Consider the following 25,606-nt stretch of genomic DNA (forward strand, 5'->3'; position numbering starts at 1 on the left):
TCATAAACCCTAAAACTAATTATTTAAGTCAGATCGCACAGGCTTAACCTTGAATCTTTATTCTTCCATCTTTTTAATTTTAAATCTTAAGAATTTAAAAAATATATATTTTTTTCAATATGATTTCATCAAGATTTGCCTTGGATCTTATGAATTTTACCTTTACATTCAATTTATATCTTAAAACTGAGTGTTTAACAACTTAAAGGGTCGATTGATTTTCCAAACATTCTGAACGACCAAGGCCTACCTGAGAACTTTTCTCAAAAAACTCGACAATTAAAATAAGCTGAACATTGAAGAACTTTGGTTATTCATGCTTCACTTGAACCCTACCTCTTATATGACTTATGCTTATAACAACGCTTAGAACGAGTCAGCTCTGAAATATTCTCTACTGATCTACTTGTGTACTAATTAAACTTTTTTAAACCGTGAATTGCACAGAATGGCGTGAAAAATGTTCTAAGCAAGACATTATAGCGATAACGACTTTCAATTTTTTCGTCGTGTTTCGTCCCTAAAATCAATTGGCTGACAATTTTGATAAGTCTGCAATTCGAGCCATAAAACTCCTAAGTTTTGGATTTCATTTTTAGCGTGAATTGTTTCGCAAATTTTTTTTTCTCGGAACCGGTTCAACGATGAAAAATTAAAGTATATATCACGTTGTTTCGAAGCGTGAATCAATTCACTAAAACTTTTTCAAGCAAGCAACGGAACCGGAACACATCAATGCTTTTTGGGTTGCTTTGATAACTTTAGTTCATTTGATAAAAAGTCTTTTTTATTAATTTAAAAAAAAACTTCAAAGTATTTCAGTTTTTTTATATCTTATTCATTTGGTCGCGAAAAACTTAAGCTTTTGGCCAAGGCAAAGGACCAAACAACAAATATAATTTTGAAATTTTCTTGATCGCGGGACTCTGTCCTTACATTTACCTCCCGCTTTAACCTTTAGCCGCCTTGCCTTGCGCTGCCCCTCTAGGGGCCTTGCCTTGCGCTGCCCCTAAATTGCTTTGCCTTGCGCTACTTTACATTACTCTGCCCTGCTCCCCTTTGCCTAGCACTAAACTGCTTCTCCTTGCTTTGCGCTAAGCCTTGCCTAGCGCTGCCCTGCCTTGCCTTATATTGCGCAGCCGTGCTTCGCCTTACTTTGCCTTATTCTGCCTTGCCTTGCCCTAAGATGTCTCGCTGCCCTACCTTGCAATGAGAAAGTTATTTAGACTTCGAATTGAAATATGCTTCTAAGACGTTCATGCGTTTCGCGCTTAAACATGGTCACTAATGCCTTTTGTTCATCATTTTCGCCTATAAAAATCGCCGAAGTTATGCGTCCATGGAGTTTCTCGCGTTGAATTCACTTAATACATTGCTTCTCCGACCGCGGATTTTTAGTAGTAAAACTGCAGTTTCCAGACTTCAAAAACGAAACGTAAATCTAAATCCAGAATCTCAAAACGTGTCATATTCAATTTTGATACGCCCTACCATCTCTAACTTATTGACCAACCGTATAATTTCCCCCTAGTAACGAATAAAATTTGAAAATTTATTCTGCATAAAGTGTGCACTTCGAACAAACGCACAAAAGTAATTGGTTCTCACGTTTTTTGTAGGATTTGATTTGAATGTAGTTTGTTAACTGAGTCAAGGTATTTGAATGAACTTTCACTAAAAACTGTTGTATAAGTTTAGACTAAACCTGAAGTTTTTCCTGAAAAATTCATATTTTGCCCCTAAACCAATGTTGTTGTGGATTTTGTACTGTCATCTTTTAGTTGTTCTCTAGCAGCCTACAATTTAAAATCCACCGAAAAAATTTGAAATTTTTAAAATTTCAAATTTCCTTTAATTGTGGAGTAGAACCAGTCATAATTTGGTTTTATTAAACAAATTTGAGTGAAGAGTGATTGATCTATTTTATTATCCATTTTTAGCTAAAATAGCCATTTTGCTCTCAAAATTCTAGCAAAAAAACTTTCTTTCTTAAAAAAACATTGAATAACCTTATGCTTTGCGTTAGCTGTGGTTCGACTTGGAACTGTTACTGCTTTGAACTACTTGGACTGTTTTGCTTATTTATGTTGAAGTTAATTTGCATTTTTGGAACAAAAAGAATTAAAAAATTAGAACAAAAAAATTAAAGCGATTTTTTCAAACCAAAAAACTGATTTTTTGTTTCTAAATCTGACGGGATTGTTTTTTTATTTATAGACTAATCTTGATATTAAAAAGTTTTGTCATTCACGTTATGCTGTGGATTCAAGATGCTAGCTAATTTAATAGCAAGATACATACGAACATACCATGGAGTTTTCTAAGATTCCTTTTGTTTTTCAAAATTCTTCTCTAGACTGGAAGTTATTAGATCCCTTGCGAGTAGTACAAAATTTTTTAAATTCCAATCTTGCCTAGCGCTGCCCTGCCTTGCCTTATTTTGCGCGGCCGTCCTTCGCCTTGCTTTGCCTTATTCTGCCTTGCCTTGCCCTAACATGTCTCGCTGCCCTGCCCTGCGATGAGAAAAATATTCAGACTTTGAATTGAAATAAGCTTCTAAGACGTTCATGCGTTTCGCGCTTAAACATGGTGTGGTCACTAATACCCCTTGTTCATCATTTTCGCATAAAAAAATCGCCGAAGTTTTGCGTCCATGGAGTTTATTGCGTTGCATTCACTTAATACATTGCTTCTCCGACCGCGGACTTTTAGTAGTAAAACTGCCGTTTCCAGACTTCAAAAATGAAACGTAAATCTAAAACCAGAATCTCAAAACATGTCATATTCAATTTTGATCCGCCCTACAATCTCTAACACTTAGTGAACAACCGTAGAATGTCCCCCTAGTAACGTATAAAATTTGAAAATTTATTCTGCATAAAGTGTGCACTTCGAACAAACGCACAAATGTAATTGGTTCTCTTGTTTTTTATAGGATTTGATTTGAATGTAGTTTGTTAACTGAGTCAATGTATTTGAATGAGCTTTCACTAAAACACTGTTGTATAATTTTAGACTTAACCTAAAGTTTTTCCTGAAAAATCGATATTTTGACTCTAAATCAATTTTGTTGTGGATTTTGTACTGTCATCCCTTAGTTTTTCTCTAGCTGCCTATAATTTAAAATCCACCGAATAAATTTGAAATTTTTAAAATTATAAATTTCATTTAATTGTGGAGTAGAACCAGTCATATTTTGGTTTTTTTGGACAAATTTGAGTGAAGAGTTATTGATCTATTTTATGATTTATTTTTAGCTAAGATTGCCATTTTGCTCTCAAAACTCTAGCAAAAAAACTTTCTTTCTTGAAAAAACATTGAATAACCTTATGCTTTGCGCTAGCTGTTGTTCGACTTTGAACTACTTGGACTGTTACTGCTTATTTTTGTTGAAGTTATTTTTCATTTTTGGAACAAAAAGAATTAAAAATTTGAAACAAAAAAATTAAAGCAATTTTCTCAAACCAAAAAAACTGATTTTTTGTATCTAAATCTGACGGGATTGTTTTTTTATTTATAGACTAATCTTGATATTAAAAAGTTTTGTCATTCACGTTATGCTGTGCATTCAAGATGCGAGTTAAATTAATAGCAAGATACATAACAACATGCCATGGAGTTTTCTAAGATTCCCTTTGTTTTTCAAAATTCTTCTCTAGACTGGAAGTTATTAGATTCCTTGCGAGTAGTATTAAATATTTTAAATTCCAATCTAGCTTATGTAAGTTAGGCTTATGTCATTCTACGCTAAATACCAATCAAGCCTAGGCAAATTTATCCCTTATGATAATGTACCCTATGCCGCGCTACCCATGGTAATTAACACCTAATGTGGTTTTATTTGTTAAGTACATCCTGTGTTCGACATATATGGAAGGGTTTTTTCAGGACGGCTCTGATTGTCCGTTTTGTCTTCTTCGAAACCAAACAAAAAGGTCATCAAACAATTCTTCAAGAATTTTCTGGTAAAACATCAATTTTGGTACCTTGACAAGGTTGATTACAGGTGATAAATTGAAAAAGTAGTCGTCTGTTTTCGGAGTGTGGCATGGTTGGCCTTTTATACAGGTCGTCCCTATCAGATGCAGTAGCTTATTTCGCCCCTCAAACATAACGCCCCCCTAAATTAATAGAGATATAGGGATAAGTGTATAGAGATAAGTGTTAGCAGCTATAGAGATAAGTGTTAGGAAAGTCGCGCCGCCGCCTTAATCTAGAAAGGCGCGCTGCCTCCGCATTAGCCTGGAAAATTGCGCCGTCTCCGCCTTGTTCTGGAATTTTTTTTTCTAAATTCAGTTGCGTCGATTACAGTTGAAAACATTTTTGTTTAGTTGAGACGTTCGAAACACCGCTAGTTACTTCGAGTCATTAAAAATTTATGGGCTGCGGTCGATAAAATTTTCATTCGGCTGAGTCCGTTCAAAAGTAATTGGCTTGCTTCGAACACTGTCGAACACCTTATCCTGGTCGAGTCGGTCGAAACATAGCCAGCTTGGGTCGAGTCGGTCAAAACATAGCCATTTTGAAACAAACCGGTCAAAACATAGCCATTTTTGGTCTGTTTCATTGAAACTTAAGTCCAACAACTCGGGCTACACGAATCTACGATGCTCAATTTTGTGTCTTTTTCTTTTATTTTTTGTGGCTGCCAAGGTTGAGGTTTTTGAAAGGTGATTTGACAGAAACAGTCCAATGATGTCCGAGTGTCGTTGTAGTTCAAGACTCTTCTGCTAATTCCCGATAAAGTCGAACAAAGTCGATCAAAGTCGAACAATGTCCAGTATAGTCGAACAAATTCGAGTAAAGTCGAACAAAGTCGAACAATGTCCGGTAAAGTCGAACAAAGTCGAAAACGGACATCGTTCGACTCAAAAAGTCGAAATCGGACATCATTCGACTGAAAAAGTCGAAAACGGACATCGTTCGAACATTTCGGTCGAATCATGAGTCGAGCACCTCAGCCCGGAATGAGAGGCACGTTTCGCCCTTCAAACATGAGGGGAGAATTGTTGCCACTAAATGTAAGAGGGGGATTTGAGCGACTTATAAATATGAGGGGAGAATTGTTGCCACTAAATGTAAGAGGGGGGATTTAAGCGACTTATAAATTTTGTGCAAAACACTAGAATTAACAAAATTAACATGTTTTAGTTTCTAGTTTTTGCTGTTAAATATAAGAATGGATGCAAAATCCATCCGATTAAGTAATTCCACGCAAATAAACCACACTGAGTTAAAAAAATACTCAGAGGAAAGAGCACGCTCGTTAATCTTTCTTGGGACGTTCGGTTACTCCCAACACTGTCCAAGAACGTTTTAGAAGAAAAAAATTGTCCAAATTAAGAATCAAGGGTCAAATTTTCAAAAAGCACTTTTCAACAGCAATATCAAAGTGCTCTGTCTAGGGTCGTAGCCAATTTTTTTTTCTACAAAAAACAGTTGAATTATTGCTTCTTCCACGCCGGTGTTTTGTCAACAGAGACCTCAAGACAAAGTATACTTGATGACAAATTATACCGACCATTGTCAACAGACATTCCGACATCCTGAAGCAGCGCAAAAGAATTGCTTGATTTTCAATAGTGAAAAAAGATATCCATGTTACTTTTTCGCGCAAAAAAATTGAGTTTTTTCGCGTGTAAGAGTCGGCTCAAAACTTGCCTGACACATTTTTATCAATCACTCATAATCAAATGTTTTTTTTTCATTAGGTTTTCATCACAATTAGCCCTTGAAAGCATCGTTGGTCTTTAATTTTTAAATGGTTGCTTTATTTGCCTTTATCAATTGTTCTACTTGAGCGTTACTCAAAGGCTCCTTTTTTTCACTCTAAAAATGCAACCCCAAAGTTAAAGTCGTTTGACTTATGCAAGCCCATGCAAGCATCCAAGAATTCAATTGAGCACTGCGGTTTATACCAGCGATCGTTTTCAATACGTCCGACGTGATTACGAAGGTTTTTGATTAAAGGTCTGAAAAATAGAGTGACTTGAGGCAGGGGCGGATCTAGGATTTTCTCGAGGGGTTGAATTTTCAAAAAAAAATTAGAAAATTTTCTGCACCTTTTTTTTAGGTTGACCCAATTGTTTTTCTAAGCTCTCCCAAATCACTGTGACGGCCCTAGTTTGACCAAATTGTCTGCGCAGGCAATTTTTTGTGAAAACAAGCCAAAAAAGCGTTTTTAGATACTTTTTGGAAACTTTTGACATACTTTCGAAGATTGGTTCCTAGAATAATTGATAAGTCAATATTTAACAATTTGATCAAATTGGTCTTAGAATCTTGTACCGATTTTTTTGCTTCATGGAAAACTTTTTCAAAAATGTTTTTTTTCTTTGCTCCAAAGTTTCAATGCGCCTTCCAAAAGTGCAACGTTACTCAATCAAAAAGAGCCAGAAACAGTGCAGGCAGCTCAGAACGTCCCTTGACTACATTTGCAGACTAAAAATGGAGGTCGAAGAGCAATTTCAAGTTGAGCACAAGTTCTAAACATAACAGAATAGGTTTGTGCTTCTTGATATTGATCTTTGTCTTGCTATTTTTGTTTCTAGTCTCAGTAAAAATACGAAACATTTGTTTTGATTGATTTTTTTCTCCGGGCCAAGTTATATTGTTTGTTGATAGCATTTGAAAACTGTTGATGTCTCGACCTCAATTTAATTTAAAAAAATTTCGCTTGTATTCATTTTTTTTGTAAAATCATTGATTTTAAAGTATACCACTTTTTTTGCTTTATTGAAACAAACAACGCGCAGTAGATTTCATGCTTTTAACACAAAAGCGGTTATTTTATTTGGCTTAGAAAAAGAAATTAGCCCAACTGCATTGCAATATGTTATTTGTTTTAACGGCATGCGTTTGCGTTTTTCATTGCGGCATGCGTTTGTGTTTTTTTTGATAAATATTTTGAACTAAATTGTCACTGTTCCGACTTTTGAAGACGGTGAAGGAACACTGATTCTCCAGACAAGTTTCGACGTTTAAGCTAACAAATTTCAGTGGATTTTTGTTGTCAATCGAAATAAATTGAAAAATATATTTCATCTGATCATTTGCGGTCATTTTTTGTCAGGTTATGGGGATTTGAAGATTGCCAATTTGGCCAATTTATGATAGTGAACGCGCGATATATTTCATGCAAATAACGCTTGAGCAGAGATGTAGAACGTTAAAAACTCGTTCCAAATTCAACTGAGGCAACCTATTGGGTCTATTTAAATCTTTGCTATATTCGATATATATCACTTGTTTAGATAGCATGGGAAGGAGAATTTTCAAAAACTCGTAGTTTAATTTTTTCCTTTAGTTTTCTTAACAAATTTCATCCATTTGTTGAAAACGATTTTATCCATGCAGCTAGAAATGCAATCAGATTAGTAAGACTTGAATTACAGCATCAAAATGGTTGTGTTTTTCAATATTGTTTATTTCGACCAAGATATCTAAGGAAAAAAAGCATCTCGAATGTGATTTTTCATAATTAATTTTATCGGGTCTCAAACTTCCCAAAAAACAACCGTTAAAGATGATATATTTTCTGTACAAACTCTCCTTATATTAAACGTGCCTAACTCTTTTACTCCACTTGGTCCTATTGAACCTCTTGCTTTTTAACTTGCCTATTGAAATTTCTGGCTTTTTAACTATTTTAAAAAAATGGCGATGTTTGTGTTTTAGCCTCATGAAAACAAACTGTTAACCTTTTAATAAAAAACTAAACAACTTAATCAGGGGTGCCGATATTTGAAAAATAAAGATGATAAAGCCACTATAATTGAATTAGAGCTGGGGATTAAAAATTCGTAGTAAAAATTCCATTTTAGACGATTTTCAATAAGTGTTTTATCGATTAATAGCGATATAAAACTTTTATAATTAGTTATAATTGACTATTTTTCACTTTTATGGACACTTTTATCAGGCGAAACTCCTAAAAATGTGCGCATATAATTTTAAATTATAAAATTTTAAAAGCAATATGTCATCCTATACCATAAACGTTGCCTTGTCTAAGCTGGATAAAAAGTATCGCGACAATTCACAACAAAAGACAATTTGTCAGAAATGATAACTGGAAAAAAGTTAAAGAGCGCAAGGCTTGAAAACTTTTTTCATAACTTCGTTTCAGAATTTTGGTTCAAAGTGGGCGCGCTATGACGTACTACTACTTGAAGACCTCTTTAAAATTAGGTACCCCTTTACTTATAGTGAAAGGGAGAATTTGTTACCGACGTTCACTAATCGTACATGGTTTTATTAGACCTATTAAAGTTTGAAGTGACCCCTCTATCGTTCTTCAAACTAAAATAATAATTTCCTAGCCGGTTGTCGGTTGTTAACGCATTCTATATGATAGTTAACGGTCTTAAAATTCACCTTCTCCCAGATTTTAATTAAGTGGTTGTTGATTTTGACGGTGAAGCATTTTTGCTTTTTGCAACTAAGCCTCTAAAAACTCTTTTAGCGAAAACAACCCGAAACCGCACATACTTTTTTGTCAAATGATTTATGAGGAATTTCTTTTTAAGGATTAATGAAAAATAAAATCAGATTTAGAGACAAGGGATGCGTAACTACAGACGCAAATATGACTTGATGGTACCTATAGAAAAATTCCTTTTTGTTGTTTACCGCGGCGTAAATGAAATTATGAACACAGATTTTTTTCCGTGGGCAGTAAATTTCAAACCCAGTTCCACGGCCAGACAATCCATAAATTTGTTAGTAGTTGTCTGATTGCATTCTCAGTACTAAAAAATAGACATCATTTATAAAGGACTTGTCAAAAACAGACGGTTTCTCTCTGACCATTTCCTTTTCTTCCAGCCGATTAATTTTTCTGAAAAAGCTATTTTTTTTCTATAAATTTAAGCTTTTCTCTGTTTGTAGACCAAAAATATTACAAAGTACTCTTATTGTAAATTGTCGTTTTCTGTCTGGAAAATGTCTTTATAATTTCCTGTTTAGTGGTAATGGCGTTATTCTTTGAATAGACTTGTGTTTCAGCTATCTGCTAACCGTAATTGCATCTAGGAGAGAGAAAAGAAGCTACCTTGAGCAGAACAAAACACAAATTATGACCACCGACTTCATTCTTAGCAAAGATTAAATGTGTTTTACATTTACGTCAGTTAAATTCTGCTCATCACACGCAATTAGCGAGGAAACAACTGCGAAAAACCGTCTGTTTTTTTTTCGAAACATTTCACTTCAGGGAAAAAATATTGACCGATTGGCTAGTAAAAACGTCGCTCTGAACAGTTTTATAACGACAGATTTGAAGATTTGCGGAATTAGAAAAGGAAATAACGAATAACATGAGGTTTGAAAAGCCTTCTTCTTTTTAGTGGTTAATAGTCTAATTGGGGACAATTTTGATAGAATGGACTTCTAAAGTTTAAACTTAGAACCTTATTTTTTACACATTTTGAATCAATTTTGATACCTTCATTATGATCGAGTATATTATTATCTAATATAGCTGTTTTATTTGAAACCCAATTTTCCTGAAAATGTATTGAAAAGGCCAGTATTTTGCATTGGGTACGATCCTTATTGATTTAAAAGTGACTTGCAAAAAGAACAATCAATATATACCCTATTTTGTTGACTTTGTTATTGATTGTTACCTGAAAATTTCTATTAAAACCGAAGGAAACCTGGACTATCTACAGGAAAGGAGAGAGATAAAGAGAAAGAATGTGAGGGTAAAAATCGAGACAGGAAGCTTCAATTTTTCGACTGCCCCGCCGCTGAAAAGAAACATTTGTGGCTGCAAAAATGTTCAAACAGTCAGATCAACTTACAAAATCAGGTCAGAAATTTGAAATCATTGATGCACGAAAGTAGAACACATTGGCCACACCCCTATGCAAATCACATGAACAACCATGAACAGATCGATCCATAATGGCTTTTCTTGAATCCCTGAAACTACAAACTACGCATTTTACGTGCTCGAAAACAACGGCAAAAAACGGCAAATAGCAACAACAAGACTGCTCGTATATCAGGGCAAAGCCCCGAATATTCCAACTGCACTTAAGGCCAATTGAAACGTTTTTTTTTTTTTTTTGGTTGAATAATTGACAAAATAGATGAGAAAACAGAATTTTCTTAAAATTATTTATTCATTTTATCCCCCTCAACACACAATGTAAAAGACTTTTGAAGAAAACGGAATACTTATGATTGGCGGGTTTGTTTAGGGTGATTGACTCCCTGAAATCCAATTGTTAAAAAAACTTTTACATCCGATCATTTTTTGCAAAATTTTGCTAGTTTGAAAATTATCAATTTGGTCATGCTCTGGACTATTTTATGCGCTTTTTGAAAATTTTATCGATAATTTTGAAAACGTAACACAAATTGTTCATGCTTGGCGAATTTCCCCGCACAACAAAATCGTTTCAAATTGAATTCTTGCTAGATTATCGTACGTATTAATTTGGATATTGTCCAAATTTTATAATTTTTCGATAATTTTCTTTTCCCAAAAAACTATTCGATAGGGATAAAGGGCAGTCAGAGCACTCAGGGCACTCTTATGATATACGAGCGTTCCTGTTTTCCTTGGCCGTGTTTTCGGTTTTTGTTCCGATTTACATAACGAAAGTAACAAATATTTGTGCTCGGTGTGGGTTTTTTTCTTCAGACAAATTTCGACTTTTTAACTAGCCAATTTAACGGGTTTTTTTAAAAATCGTTGGAAAGGTATTGTTATCCTGAGTTTAAATTTGAAAATGTATTTCTTCTGTAATCACAATCCCTAAAGCTATGGGTCTTTAAAGATTGCCATTTTGGCCAGTTTGGGCCAATTAACGCGCGATATATTTCGCGCTACTAACGCACAAGCGGAGAATTAACCCGTCTTATAAATCATTCCAACTTGGTTGAAGGAAGTTATTTGCCATCATTGAGTAGTTAATAGGAGTAAAATTTATCAATTTACTCATTATTTGGCGTGTGGGGGTATGCTTTTCACAAAGAAAATCCCAAACTAATTTTAAATGTTTCATTTTTTTTATTACTTTTTTTGTTGTTATTACTGCTCCAGAGACTTTGAGAGGCTGCCGGAAAAATCAGGGTTTCGCCCTGATACGAGCAGTCTTGTCTGTATTTTTTTGTTTAATTGATTTTTGTTTGTCGAAGATACTTCTGATACACATGTTTTGTTGTTGGAAATATTCAGTCATATCTTGGGACGATCTTCTGCCTTCAATGCTCAAGTTCTCAATAAAATGTTGCAGTTTTTATTTACCTAAATTTTGATTTTTTTGCAATTATTTATAGCATTTTCAAGTCATCTAACTTTTTTCGATAAAATTGGTTCCTTGCTTAACTTTAACCATGAAAACTGGCAGTTTTAGCCTTCTATGAAATATGCTGGAAATATGTTGTCTGATCATCCTCTGGAAAACATTAACATATCATATCGAATCTGATCAAATTACCGTCCTGATAATACGACCAGTCTGTGATTTACAAGGCAAAGATCTGAATTTTCAAACTGCATTTTAGAGTGTCTCAATTAGTATTTATAAAACACGATAAGTTTTCAAAACAAAAGAATTTTTTTCTACGCCACACGCTTTGATAGTTTTCACAGCTAATAATGTAAATTGGAAATAAAATAAATTGGAACTGATTTTTAGCCAGATTTGTTACTTTGGCTAATAAATAGGCCCTAAAACCGCGCCCATTTCGGAACAAAATTGAAATACGTTTGAGGATAGTTGCCTTAAACGGCAGTTTTATTACGTTTCTTGTGAACAAGTTTTTAGCAACAAACAAATATATGTTAAAAGCGCAAAACCTTATTGTTTCACAAACATTATTATTCATATATTTATTCCATCTGGAAAAAAACAGGTAAAATCATGGATTGACGTTTATTTGCAGCGATATCAAATTTGATGTTACTTTTAGAAACGCTGTTCAACTTCCAAAGAAAGTGGCGGAACAATTGAGCTCCGGGTGGTTTTTTTCACTACTAGAATTTTTTTAACCTGTAATTTTGACGGAACTGTTCTATCGTCTGAAAACTTTTTTGAAAATTTGAAAAAAAATGTGATTTTTTTGCGTAAATTTGCGAGATTTTAAAAATTGAAAGTCTTAACAATTTGGAATATTTATTTCCCGATGTAATTCGTGCTGTTAATGCTTCAGCGGTAGTTTAATACGTTCTAGAAAGTGTTCCAAATAAAATTTAGGCAGGCTGTTTGGTCTGTTCATGGATTTGGCATAGGCGAAACATATCACTTTGTACTTTACTCAACGCGTTGGTCAATGTTTTTCAAAATTTATCTTTAAAAATTTTTTTTCTCTGTAGAACTCGAAAAGCATTCGGAACATTCAGGGCTTCGCCTTGACACGAGCGGTCTTCTTTGCTTTTTTGTTCGTGTTTTCGAAAATTGAATCATAATTGAATCTGATGGTTGAATTGAACTTCAACGGTAAATTTATTTCGGAAACTCAATCAACAGTTTAATGTTTTGACGATAACTTTTTTCCTTTTCCTTTTATAAAAAAATGTTATGTAGACCCGGAGAGATTGCCAATCTATTTAACTATCTCCTTTTTTCTTGATGATTTGGGAAGATTGTTAAGGAGGGTATATTGGTCGAGTTGTCCAACAATCAGAATGCAGCAAGAATGTTAAGGCAAGCAAAATAGTAATAATTCGCGTAAAGCAGCTATTTCAATTTTTTGGTTTAGCAAAGTTGCTGCAAAAAATGAATCCATCGTTGATAAATATGATTTTGTGACTGAATTTCTCATTGAAATGCTTTGTCAGGCACAGTAAAAAAATTGATAAGACACCATACTAAGAAAAGTTTTTGTGGCTGCAAACACCATCAAATTCCTTTGCCATAAACAGTAAAAAAATGGATCAAAAAACCAGGATAAGAAGAGTTGTAATTAATTTTTCGTAGAACCACCACTTGATTGATTAACTCTGTTTTAGTTTCTTAAAAGTTAATATTTGTTTTACGAAAACATATATTAACTTTTAGGGCCCGCAGGAGCCCTTACATTTCATTGTTTTGAAGGTAAATTCTTGAATTTATGATTTCGGTAAACTACTCTCCTCGAATGACTGTCGCTAAGCGCAGCACATTTAAATGGAAGTTGATCTATGCCGAAAATTTTCGCTCAAGTTTCATACAAAAAAAATCAAAAAAGTGTTTAGAAATTTTCGATAAAATTAAATGTCTTGAAATTTACTTGAATTTAGGTTTCGATTTTTCCGATTTTTAGACTCTGTGTTCGACTTTATTTTTCCACCAAGCAACTCACATTTTTGTTTCGACTTTGAGTTTGATTATAAGCCCTTCGCGACTAAGATTTTTTTGGTCAAACGCTGACATGTGTTTAATCCGCCTACGTCGAAACGTGAATCGCAAACGTTGACTCGCTTAATATTTCAAATATTTTATCAAATATTTTAAGCTGTTTATGGTCTGATACGACATTTTTTCATGCCTGATAAGTTTGACAAAACGCTATTGGAATGGTTTTTTTCTTGCTCGGAAATAGTGCTATGGAAATATATGACACAAACTTTCTGTTTGTATGTTTTTGGTTTGTAGAGACAGAAACTAATGAGATCCATTTAGTCAATTATATAATTTGTCAGCGCTATGCACAATTCTTGAGAGCACATTAAAAAAATTTTTTTTTATAAAACTTGAGTTATGCTTAATTGCTCCTTTTTGTTACGACCTCTGAAAATGAATGGAATTTTGTGTTTGAATGCTGATTATGTTCATTTTTCTACTTGTTTTGCACGCTAGGTCAAGTACCAGAAGTAATAATTACGATGAGTTGACTGTTGAAACATTTTAAAGCCCTTTCAATTGTGAATAGAATGATATGAGAAAACTCTAAGTATGTTTTCTTATCTTAAAAAAATTGAACTTTTGATGTCGTGTGCAAATTTGAGCGAGTACAGCAAGTAATGCAATTACTTAAGGTAGTGTAATTGAAAATTTAGTTTTGGGATGGGAAAGTTTTTAAATAAAGCACCATGTAGCGCTAATTTGGCACTTTGAAGCTCATAAAATAAAATCTAAGCTTTGTGTAACATGTAATCATTTCAAATATTTTTAGAAATTTTGTTTGTTTTTTCGAATAATTTTTGTATCGAAATGCTCATTTAACTTTTTTTGTTCAATTCATTTTTGAAATAAAACTGTGATCAACGAAAGCCAATGTTTAAGGTTTAAGTCTTAAGCTTTTTGAAGGACTTGTTCCAAAACAGTGCTCAAAAAATAATCTGATTTTGATAAAGGAGTTTTTATTTTTTTTCTTGAATAACTGTCGTCGGACTGAACTTTCCTCATTTATTATACAGAACTCTCTCTGTGAGATATAATAGAAAATTTACCCACATTTTAAGGCCGTATCTATACGCTTAACGTCCCTGAAGTGCGGTAAACGAATACTGTGTTGAAAGCTTTGCTGTTTTTACACTTTTATTCAAATTTCGCTTCCCTGAAAATTGAAGCACTTACGCACATAGATCATCTTTTCCCCCATTAGTCTGGTTTCAATTCAAGGTTTGAGATGCAATTTGTGTTTGAGACTTTGATGGAAGCTTTTGGTCACATAAGATTTTTTCTAGGTCTTTTTTGTTTTTTGACAAATGTTTTTGTTTAGATCACCAAGGAATCATCGCCCTCATTTTTGGGATATGATATAGAGCCATACAATGAAAAAATTGATTCAGCCAATGTAAATTTTCCTTCTTATTGGGAGTTGGGGAGTTTATCGTTCTTTTTCGTCAGGATGAGGTCAGTTTTACGAAAAAGTTTTGATGTTTAGAAGCTTCACGGCTGTTAAGATTACAATTTATTACTTTTGCTATCTCAAAAAATTATATTTTTCGTGAAAATCAAAAAATCTAGCACCTGGATTTAGAATTTTGTTTTACTTGTAAAATGTTTACCTAACAAATGAACCTGAATTTACCGTATCAATTCATTTTGAAAAAAAATATGTTGGAAAGCTAATCTTGATGTCTTGCACCAGTTTTAACTGTTCTTTTTCTGCAAAAGAACTGGAATATGAAATTCCTTCTTTGGGCCATGAAAATTACAAGAATTACTTGTGTTAAAATTTGGAGATTTTTTAACAAAAACGACAAAGAAAAGATCTGATTTGCTTCCTGATTGAAATTGTTTTTGAAGGAAGTCGCAAATAATCACAAAAGTTTTTGATCTCATTTCATCTCAAAAGTTTTTATCTCATTTGATCTCATTTCTACCCAGCTTCAATATTTTATAAAAATAAAAATTTAACTCCTCATAAATGCATTTTTTTTACTGTTCAGGAATAATTTTTAGGGATAATTCATGGCGCCATCAAAAATCTCTGAATAGCATCGGGAAATTTTTCTTTTATCGTCGAAACGAAGAAAATGCAAAAAAATATTGAAATTGATTTGTTTGTCTTTATCCTAAAAATGTAGAAACGTTTTGGAAAACAAAATTCCTACAAAATACCAGTTTTTGCAACGTTGCGTCTTACAATAAAACGCTTTGGAAATTTTTAATCACGTAAACAATCTTCGAAAGTTGAAAAGCTTAAACTGATATTTTTGATGGTTGCCAAAGAAAATTTGATGGTTGTAATATCGAATCAAAATTCATCAAAAGACAAGTGAGATGAAGTTGAACCGTAAAAAATGTCATTATTTATAATTCTTTGAAAATTCTGACCTGCTAAAAAGTAATCAAAAAGGCGTTTTACTTGATTTGTTACAGAGTTTTATGTTTTGACTCTTAAAAACAAGTAGCAACCCTTTATTCGGATGTGTTCCATTTTCTTCTTTGTTTTTGTTTTCCACAGTTACCACAGTTTTTGTTTTCCACAGTTTCTTTTCCACAGTTTTCTTCTTTGTTTTTGTTTCAGTTACCACAAACAATCATCGGAATGGGTCGAGTGATATACCAAATTAAAACCCTTTCAGTCGTTACTCGGATAACATTTTAATACTGCTTAGAGATACTAAAGCCCTTTCAATCTAAACTAAAATCATTTTAGTCGTGACTTGGATAGCAATTTAATGTGCTGAGAAAAACTTCTATAATTTTGAGTTTTAGTGATTGAATAACATTCGCTTTATATGAAAACTAGCAATTTAGGCTAAATAAAATTTGGTTTAACTGAAAAAACAATTGTGGAAGCCTCATTTAGTGCATTTGGCATAAAACTCTCAAAAAATAATTAAAAGTTTAAGTGAACAGTTTCAAAAAAATATATTTTCTTTCTTTTTTTCTTTATTTGTTTTTGTTGAAGCAATTCTAGTCGTTTATGTTTATTTACTAAATTTTAATTGTGTTCGTATACTTCAATCGTCATGACAAGTGCTATCATGCGTTTTAGTTTTTGAAATCGTTTATCACGTAAAAAACCTTCGAAACGCAAAAATTGAACCTGATAATTTTGATCCTTGTCCAAAAAATTTTTGGCAGTCAAAATTTTTATATGACATTTTCATGATAGGAAAATTTGTTCTTCGGTATTCATTTTCGAGTTGAATATCAAACAGTTTTTGTTGATATATCAAATCAGAATTCATTAAGTAAAATTAAATTGAACTGTAACAAACTGTTATCATAGTTAGTTGTTTGAAAAATTTCAATGGCTGAAAATAATCATAAAAGGTAAATTAACTCAATTTATTGTAGAAAATGTTTAAAAAACATTCAAAGTTTGTCAACGAGATCCTATTTTTAATGATATTTGAGATGAATGTTAGGTTGATAAAATGAAAAAGCATTAAGTATATCTTATCTCTAATTTGGAGACAAGCAAATGACAAAAATCAAATTTCACATTTTTTCAACGTACTTTTGATTTGTTACAGAGTTGTTTGTTCCGACCATTGAAACTGGGTTGAAATCTTATATTCGAATTTGTTTTGATCGTTTTAATCATCGCAGTGGTATATAATGCAAAATACTTTTCAGTAGTGACTCGAATAACCTTTAAAAAGTTCAAATTTTCAATATGAGACTGGTTTGAAATTTTTTGTGTTTTATTCAAACTTCGAGCGAGTGAAGCGATCGAGAAAAGTTTTCTCTATATGATTATAATTACAAAAACTAATTTTGGAAGCCTCAATTAGCGAATTTTTGGCAAAAAACTCTCAAAAAATAATTAAAATTTTATGCTCAAAAAATTGAAAAAAGATTTTTTTTTCGTTTTTTTATTTGGTTTTCCAATTCCATAATAGCTTTTCAAAATTTAATTGTGTTCAAATTTTTAATTCTCAGATGTAATTGATGAATTCTATAAAAAAATTTTTTAGATTGTAGCAGATCTAGTAAAATATGGACACTGTAGACCGTAAAAATTATCGGATCATTTCTTCAGTTATGCAACCAAAAACCATTTATTTGGCCTTAAAGTGCAGCCAGAACATTCAGGGTTTCACTCTGATATTTGAGAAGCCTTGTTTGATGTTGAAGTTTAGCAGCCCTAGAAGTTGTTTCTAAATTTTGTTAAGCTTCGAGCTAATTGAGGACTAGCAAGTAAACTTGCAGATTATGCATTCAGCAGAAATAAAGATGTTTTTTATAAGGATTAAAAATTGCGTTTTAACAATTGAAGCAGTACAATTTTACTAATCAACTAGTCGAAGAGAAGTATCTTCAAATAGGTTTAACATAATGACAGGTTTTACAGGTTTTAACATAATTTTAAAAATGACCTTGTGGAACACCTGAAAAAACATCGAAATATTCAGAACAGACACCACTCAGAAGTTTTCGTCTTCAGTTAGAAACTAGTTTTTTTAATGCCTGTTCTTGTGTTTCGAGAAAAATTGTATGACTTTCTTAATGAAAAGTTTATAAAACTGGTCATAGGTTTATTTTATGATATATGAAATCTTAGTTTTTAAAAACTACGTATCAGCAGCATTTTGTCCGAATTAAGGAAGTTTCTGTTTTGAGTGTCAAGAAATTTTTTAGAGGGCAAAACGATCAAAAAGATAGTCACAAAGTGGAGCACAATTGTGCGCTTCGGTGCTGTGACAAAATCTTGAAAAAACTTTAAAAAAAGCAGTTCTAAGCGCCCAAAACTACCAGATTCTAGTTCACCATAGTTAGGATAGCTCATCATAAGGACGTTTCCATTGTGTCATAAATTAAAGACCCAAACTTTGCTGGGTTTTTATCTGATTACCCCACAGGGACTGGAAAAAATGATCAGAGTTGGCCTGTTTCCACGTAAAATCAAAGTATAAGCAAACAGTTTAAAGGAGACTCATAACGAAATCATATCGAAGTTATTTCAGTAGTTTTTAGTCTGACCTTGCCTGAAGTATTTTGTTTGTCAGACTAATTCACTATTAAGCTGATTAAAAATATAATTCAGTAGGGCATTCGGGTCAGATTTGACCAAGGATAATGAAATTTTACATAATTCTTGATTTGAATATCATTTTTTTGCAACGAATGAGAAAAAGTGCAGAACTAAGCAAAAAAAATTCTGGAATAACCAATCAAAAACTGTTTATTTTTTATTCTATTTTTGCTCTTTTCTGTCATTTTTTGTCAATTTCATTGAATTCAGACTGTTCTTGGCCACTTCAAGGGCTATCAGATACCTGTTTTGAAAGTTCTGAGCAAAAACAAGCTTAAAGAAAACACTTTTTTCACCTTATAATGGTGAGATGGTAGTCCCATCTACCGTTTGAGGCTTCACCTGACAAGATTTTTTTGTGTTTAAATATTGGCGTACTAGACTAAGATGGTTTTCTTGGTAGAAAGTCTTCGCTACTTGTACTGCTACCATAGTAACGTTTGTTCGATTTCAGTTTTTTAATGTAAATTTGATGTATCAAAACCGCCTGCATCAAGAATCAGCATTTTCGTTTTATCTTTGAAAAAAAAAAACGAAAACGAAAAAAGAAAAAAAAAATCAGCTTCAGGTTTCAGCTTCAATTTTTTTGAATTTTCGTCGCCCATATGCTAGCTCCAACAAAATTAAAAAATTGGCGCCTAATTACACATAATTATTTTGAGTTTTACTCCAAATATGAGTAAACTCATTCTTCAACCTGAGAATTAAGCGTAAGTAGCAGTTTCGAGCAGTAAAATCCTTCATTGGCGAAGGTCGGAATGAGCGAAATCAAAAATCAGCCAATTAAATTTCAATATTCCAAAAATTGAAAAGAAAGCGTGGAGATCTCAAAGAAAGTAAACATTTCAAAGGTCTCTACATTGATAACGCCGAATACACAGAAATAACGCCGAAACTGCATTTTCGGCGTTATTTCTGTACACAGAAATAACGCCGAAATAACGCCGAAATGAATACACAGAAATAACGCCGAAATAACGCCGAAACTACATTGATAACGCCGAAACTGCAGAAACATGTAAAATTGTCACTGACCGCCGGCGAGTTCTAAAAAGTTTTATATTTCAAGGTTTCTGTTATAAAACCAGCTAATTATTGCTTCAAGTAACTCTTTTTTAGTTGAATAGCAATTGATTCAATTTAATCCATGACTTCAGCCTGAATTTGTTTTTGGTCCTTCGCCGGTGCGTCCTTCGCCGGTGAGTCCTTCGCCCATTCAGTCATTCGCCTTTGAGAAAAACCCCCGTTTTGCGCCTTTTGCTTCTCAATTATAATCAATTAAAAACGTTTTCTTTGCTGTCTATATATACATCAAACTTGATAACAGATAGTCAAATGCGACGTGTTCTTAAATTCTTTGTATGCTAAACTATTTTTTCGCGACAAATTATAACTATAGACATTCAGACACTTCTTATGATTGTGTTTTGCTACAAAAAGAGAGGCTTTTTTATTCAGAAAAACTTGTAGAACAATGATTGCAAGTATGATAGATCGCCACTGTTAAATATGGTGCTAGGGATTGAAGGAGACTGGTTGTTTAGCAGACCGCTCTTTTAGCAGACTCAGAACAATTAGCAAGTCAGAACGCTAACTTCAAAAACGGCAGTCTTGGCGCATAGCGACCGCTCGCTCCGCGCGCCTCGATTCGTCGGAAGTGTTATTGTGCGCCTAAACCTTTGTTTTGCCGCTTATTTAGACTTTTGTGTTTTTGAAGTTGATAGTTTTGTTGACAAAAATGTGAGATAATTGTTTAATTGGGGAAGCTTGACCAAAGACTGAGCGTCTTTTTGAGTCTGTCAGTAATGCATTAATCACTTAATTATGATGGTCTGCTAAAAGACTCATTTTTCACTTTTTATGCTAAAAGATTGGTCTTCTAAACAATCGGTTCCCGATAAATATGATTTTTCATCTTGTTAATCTGAAATTACATATCGTGCCAGGACTTTGTGAAATTTATACAAGAATTAACAGAAATTGACCTATATTTTCAATCAGCTAGATGTATTTTATGATGATATAAAAAGACAAATATAATAAAGCTAAGCGGCTGCAACTTGTCAATAAAACATTCGACAATCAATGTTTTTTAGATCTTATTTCAAGGTTTTTTGATACTTTTTTGAGCCAAAAAAATATTAGTTTTCTCTCGTGCGAATATGATCATTGCTTAAATTCTGTGAAGTAAAGAATTAATTTTTTTTGAAATTTACTAATTGTCTTCTGTTTATTATGCGCCAATGAACGAAGTGAGGACACTTTATTACGTCGTTTTTTATTTTCTTCACTTGAGAAAATAATATATAAAAACCATCACAAAAATTTTTTGATTTTAACAAAAGTTTTAACATTATGAGTTGTGTTCTTTAAATTTGAAACCTGAATAGTTTTTAAGAATCACTGTCATTTTTTATGGCCATTTGTGAGATCCTTGACACTTGTTCATTTTTCTAATTATGTTTTTTTTCTAATTTTTAAAATATATATTTAAGAGTCAAAACTAAAAGGAGTGAGTTGACCGTAATTTATCCAAGCTAGAACTCGTTGTTGGAACATAGAGAATATACACCACATGCGAACTTGGTTGATCTATTGAAACAGAACTTCTTATGATCTGATTCAGTATTCCTTGCTGTCTCCCTTTTATCAGTTCGAGTTTAAATAACTGTCAAAGTATGTCAACTATGACTGTGTTTTTTGATATTAATAATTCATCCTATCCATGAATCGATGCGATACATTTCTAGGGCGTTTCGGGCGAAGATTTACCCAAAAATAGGAACTTTATTTTATGAAATACTCGTAATTTTTCAAAAAATTGTTTTTCTCACTGATAAAAATTATGCATAATGACTAAATTTACATCAAATGATCACTTTAATCGATCTCAAGAAGAACCTTTGCAACAACTCTCTTGCTTCGCACCAATCCACAAGCATCTTATTCCGGATTTTAACTTCATCTGTGCCACGTTTAGATGGAAATTGGTGGAATGTGGCGGCACCCAAATCCTTTCTTCAAAGAGGGGTCAACATGCTGTCTGACTTTGTTGCCACTCCCGCTGTGACCGAAAACTCCGCCCAAAGCCCCGCCCAAAACGCCAACGTCATTAATGAAAACGAAAATAGACTCGATGAATTCGAGAGCTCAGCTGAAAACGCAGACAAAAAAGCCGGTGGGACTAATTCAAACTATCAAGGTAGAAAAATAAAGAAGCTTTTAGGAAATCCAATTTAAGATTTCACGTCCATAAACGGCCTCTTGTGATGTACTTTTTCATTAATTTTTAGAACACAAATGGTCCGCTGAAAAGAAACGTGAACGACATTTTTGTTTAGTATTTGCTCAAATACACTTTCGATCAATAACTGTGCCTCAAAATTGTAGAAACAGGAAAAAGGCAAAAAATACTTTGTTCTTTATATTAACTGCTCAAGTAATCTAGACTCCTCACGCATTAACTCGGATGAATATTGACTTCTTATTTTATTACTAATTAACATTTTCGGAGACTTTTATGGCAGAAAAACGTATTACAGTATCTTTAAAGGAGTTTTTTTGCCATACAATATAACTGCTTATTCTAGTCATAATAATAAAAACGGCATTTATTGGTTTTCAATTATTCAGATGCCGATTTAGCTGTTTTTTTTCTCGCACCTTTCATTTTTTTGATCGTAAAATGAGCAACTGCTCTTAATAAAAAAAATGAGTTAGTGCGAGTTATTATTCTTACCCAGTTTATGCCGACTTCTCAAATTTTGCTTGCAAAATAGTAAGTTTGAATAAGCTCATAAATTTGATATTACAGGCTCATAAAAAGTTTTCCCTAATGCCTCGATAAATCATTTACCAGGTCACTGTATTTTTATATTTCATTGCTTTTCTGTCAGGTCACAAAGTTCATCTATATCATTTTAAAATTTAACGTTCTTTTGACTGTCTTTTTTTTCTAAAAAGAAAAAAACCGGATCACAATTTTCAATCTATCAATTTTATCAGCAGCTTAGTTTGACATCAAAATGTGCCAAATTGAGACCTTACTTAAATAAAAAGCCGCGAAATTGAAATATTTCTTTTTTCCTGATTTATTTGACCAAAAAGCAGCGCAGAGATTTTAAATGAACTCTGTCCCTGTTTTTACTTGCCTTACTTTCTAATTTCTGCATCTAAAAACAAAATTAAAATCTTCGAACATTATATTTGCACTTTCGAAAAGCTTATTTTCTTCAAATGAAGTCAGTTTTTTTCCTTACATTCAAAAAAATCTTCGCACATCCTCAAAAATTCAGCTACTTCAAGCTCTTCAACTTTTAAGAAATCCTTGGCGTATGAGAAAATTATACCATCATGTAAGCAAAAATTCGCTGTTCTTTGGAAAGCATATAAGTTTTATAGATCTTGTGAACACAGACCCTCCACCCAATACAAAAAGCAAAAACTCGTTACAAGGTAGAAGGCTCGCATGTGGTTTAAAGTTGACTTAGTTTTTTTTATTTGTAGCAAATATTTATTAGGCACCAAGGTGATAAGATCCGGTTTTTACAATCGTTGTTTTAATTAAAATGTGTATTTTTGTTGAAACTTTTTCACTCGCGACAAAAATTTGCGATTTTTTATGAAACATTTTTTTTTGTCCAGAATAAACATCTTTGAGAGAACTGGCCAAAAATTCAGTTCAATTCACGTCCGTATATTTCAAACAATACTCATTTCAAAGCGAAGCAATCTAGAGTCAATCCTAAGATGAAGGTTCCTAAAATTGGCGGAAAAAAGACAAAAACCTTGATTTTTCTTTTTTCTTTATTTACTGTATCCCAGAGCACGTTATCAAAATAACAGAATAATAAATATTGCGTACGGTAGTTTATTACTAAAATTAAAGTGCAAGCCCTAGTTCAAATTGGAATAATTTAATTTGCTAGGCCCTGTTAGGGCGAATTTTATTGTACGTTAACTATCCTAATTTGTATTATAGTCGCTAAAGTTGTCCCGAATACAAAAGCTAGTCAAAAAGGCAAAATGGTCTAGAGAAAAAACTATCTAAGCACAAACATGTCACCAATATCTTCAAAATTAAATTACTTAGCATTTCAGAATCAACTGATAGCATTATCAACTGAATAACTGGATAAAAACAAAAAAAACTTACCTTTTTGACAATTTTTTGTCGTTTTAAATTGATGCCAATAAAATGCTGTTGATTTTTTTAGTTTTTTTGCATCGAATGGCTTGCAAAACTCGAAAAACTGGTTCAAGAAGGTATTAAAGAAAGAAGAAAAGTAACGGCGTTATAAAATATAGTTGGACTATCAACACCTGAAAAATGTAAATTCTCTTAATTCAACCTGAAGCGTCAATTATTTTCCAAAGCTTTCCTGAAAACGGTTTGTGCTCGAGCAAATTTTACAAAAAATAGCCCCAATAGAAGACCAAAAGTATTCAAAATGAGAAGTCTTAAAAATTCCTATTTTTTAGTTATGACAATAAGCTTCCGTTTCGGTCTGAGCGAATATCGAGTGCATCATTTAAAATGCCAACATTAGCAAAAAATTGCATAATTTGGAACATAAAAACCTTTTTTTTACCAGAGTAAATAAATTGTTGAGATTTTTTTCTTTGCTTGACTATGACAAAATTTCATCGTTTTCTTGGATGAGTTGAATTTTCAAACAAGTTTAATAGCAACTGTTGTGATTTAATAATTTTGGTTGGTACTTTTTTTCTAGTTGAATTTTTCATGAAAACAAAATAATGGGTTAAAATTCATGTAGCCAAAAAAGTTCCAACTGCATTTATCTGTAAAAGCAAGTTAATTGTCTTTGACGTGGCGTTGACTTGAAGTTACATTGTCATTTTTTATTTTGATCTGCTTAAGTGACTGTAAGTAAGTTTCAGAGATAATAACCGATTATATTAGACTTTCTCTGCCAGTCTTCAGAAAATTCAAGAAAAAATGATTCATAATCGACTAAAAATAAATAATAACAATAACTTTTATCAAATCCATAAGTTCACTTTTAGTAGATTATGATCAGTTCTATGAAGTGCACTCAGAAAAACTAGAAAGAAAACGTCGAAAAAATGCTGCTACGTCTGAAATTAAAACCTGCGACCTAGAAACTAAGAGTCTCACGCCCTAACCACTCAGTACCGGAAGTTTAACATTTAATAGCCAAACACTAATATAACAGAAGTATGCAATTTCTGATGCTACATTGAAATTTTTAATTAAGTAAACACTTTTAATTAACACTTTTATTTTCGAGTTAGGTTAGAATAAAAGAAGGTTCGTAACAAAACACTAAGCTGACGCTAGTGTAATAAATTTTATTTTCTAAATTATTTTGAAAGTTTCATTTTATTCAAAACTAAACAGCTGCTTTTGACTTGATACAAATTACTTCAAGTAAGAAAAATTCATAGTGGTTTAGAAAAAAGTTTCTTGTTTTGAATTTGATTGGTTTACTATTTTTTCTTTTGTGGTTCTTAGCATGTCATTGTTTCTGAATTTGGTTTACCCTCCATAATCCAATAGGTTTATATTCCAACCCCTCTATCTCCTCCTCTCTTTTATATAGCACCTCCACGTGGGAGCGGTAGTAATCGTGAGGGGAGAGTAAACTGTGGGAGAGGAGAAAATGAATGGAGAATTTGAGGGGAGAGTGGGTTAACGCGCGTTATTTCAATGAGTAGATTGGAATTTCGAGTAAGCCGCGAGTAATGCTGAAATTGTTGCAAGTTTTGCAAATTACCTCTCAGAAAACATAGAAATTTCAATCCCTTAAAGTCATTGATGAAAGATTTTGAATGGGTTGTAATCAATAACAAGACTGCTCGTATCAGGGTGAAGCCCTGAATGTTCCGACTGCCTTTTAAGGTTTATGGAGCAGTAATAACATGGAAAATTTTAGATGTAACGAAGTAAAATTTAAAAAAAATTTCTAAAAATTTTGAGATTTTTTGTGAAAACATCCCCCCACACGCCATATTAAGTACAAATAGATAGATTTTGCTCCTATTAACAAATCAATTATGGCATATAATCTTCCTTGAACCAATTTGGAACAATTTCTAAGACGGATTAACTCTCGCTTACGCGTTAATAGCGCGAAATATATCGCGCGTTAATTGTCCCAAAATGGCCGAAATGGCAATCTTTAAACCCTCATAACTTTAAGAAAAATGATCACAGGTGGAATATTTTTTCAAATTTAAGCTCAGGACA

At 32.8% G+C, this 25,606-nt stretch overlaps 2 protein-coding genes across 3 annotated transcripts in view; one reads left to right on the plus strand and one right to left on the minus strand.

Annotated features, from left to right (window-relative positions):
• LOC134854121 (hypoxia up-regulated protein 1-like) overlaps positions 1–25,606 on the minus strand; it is a 506,694-nt gene that overhangs the window by 326,275 nt on the left and 154,813 nt on the right. The gene's annotated exons all lie outside the window — the stretch shown is intronic.
• LOC134853879 (uncharacterized) overlaps positions 1–25,606 on the plus strand; it is an 87,271-nt gene that overhangs the window by 10,922 nt on the left and 50,743 nt on the right. Inside the window, exons 2-3 of one of the 2 annotated variants that reach the window (XM_063869834.1) lie at positions 9,007–9,814; positions 21,356–21,553. In XM_063869834.1, coding sequence (XP_063725904.1) covers positions 9,781–9,814; positions 21,356–21,553 — 232 coding nt within the window. In that variant the 5' untranslated portion in view covers positions 9,007–9,780. The remainder of the gene's footprint in view (positions 1–9,006; positions 9,815–21,355; positions 21,554–25,606) is intronic. The other variant, XM_063869835.1, reaches the window with a different exon arrangement.

This window comes from Symsagittifera roscoffensis, chromosome 9, assembly GCF_963678635.1.
Source record: "Symsagittifera roscoffensis chromosome 9, txSymRosc1.1, whole genome shotgun sequence".
NCBI classification, from domain to species: Eukaryota; Metazoa; Xenacoelomorpha; order Acoela; family Convolutidae; genus Symsagittifera; species Symsagittifera roscoffensis.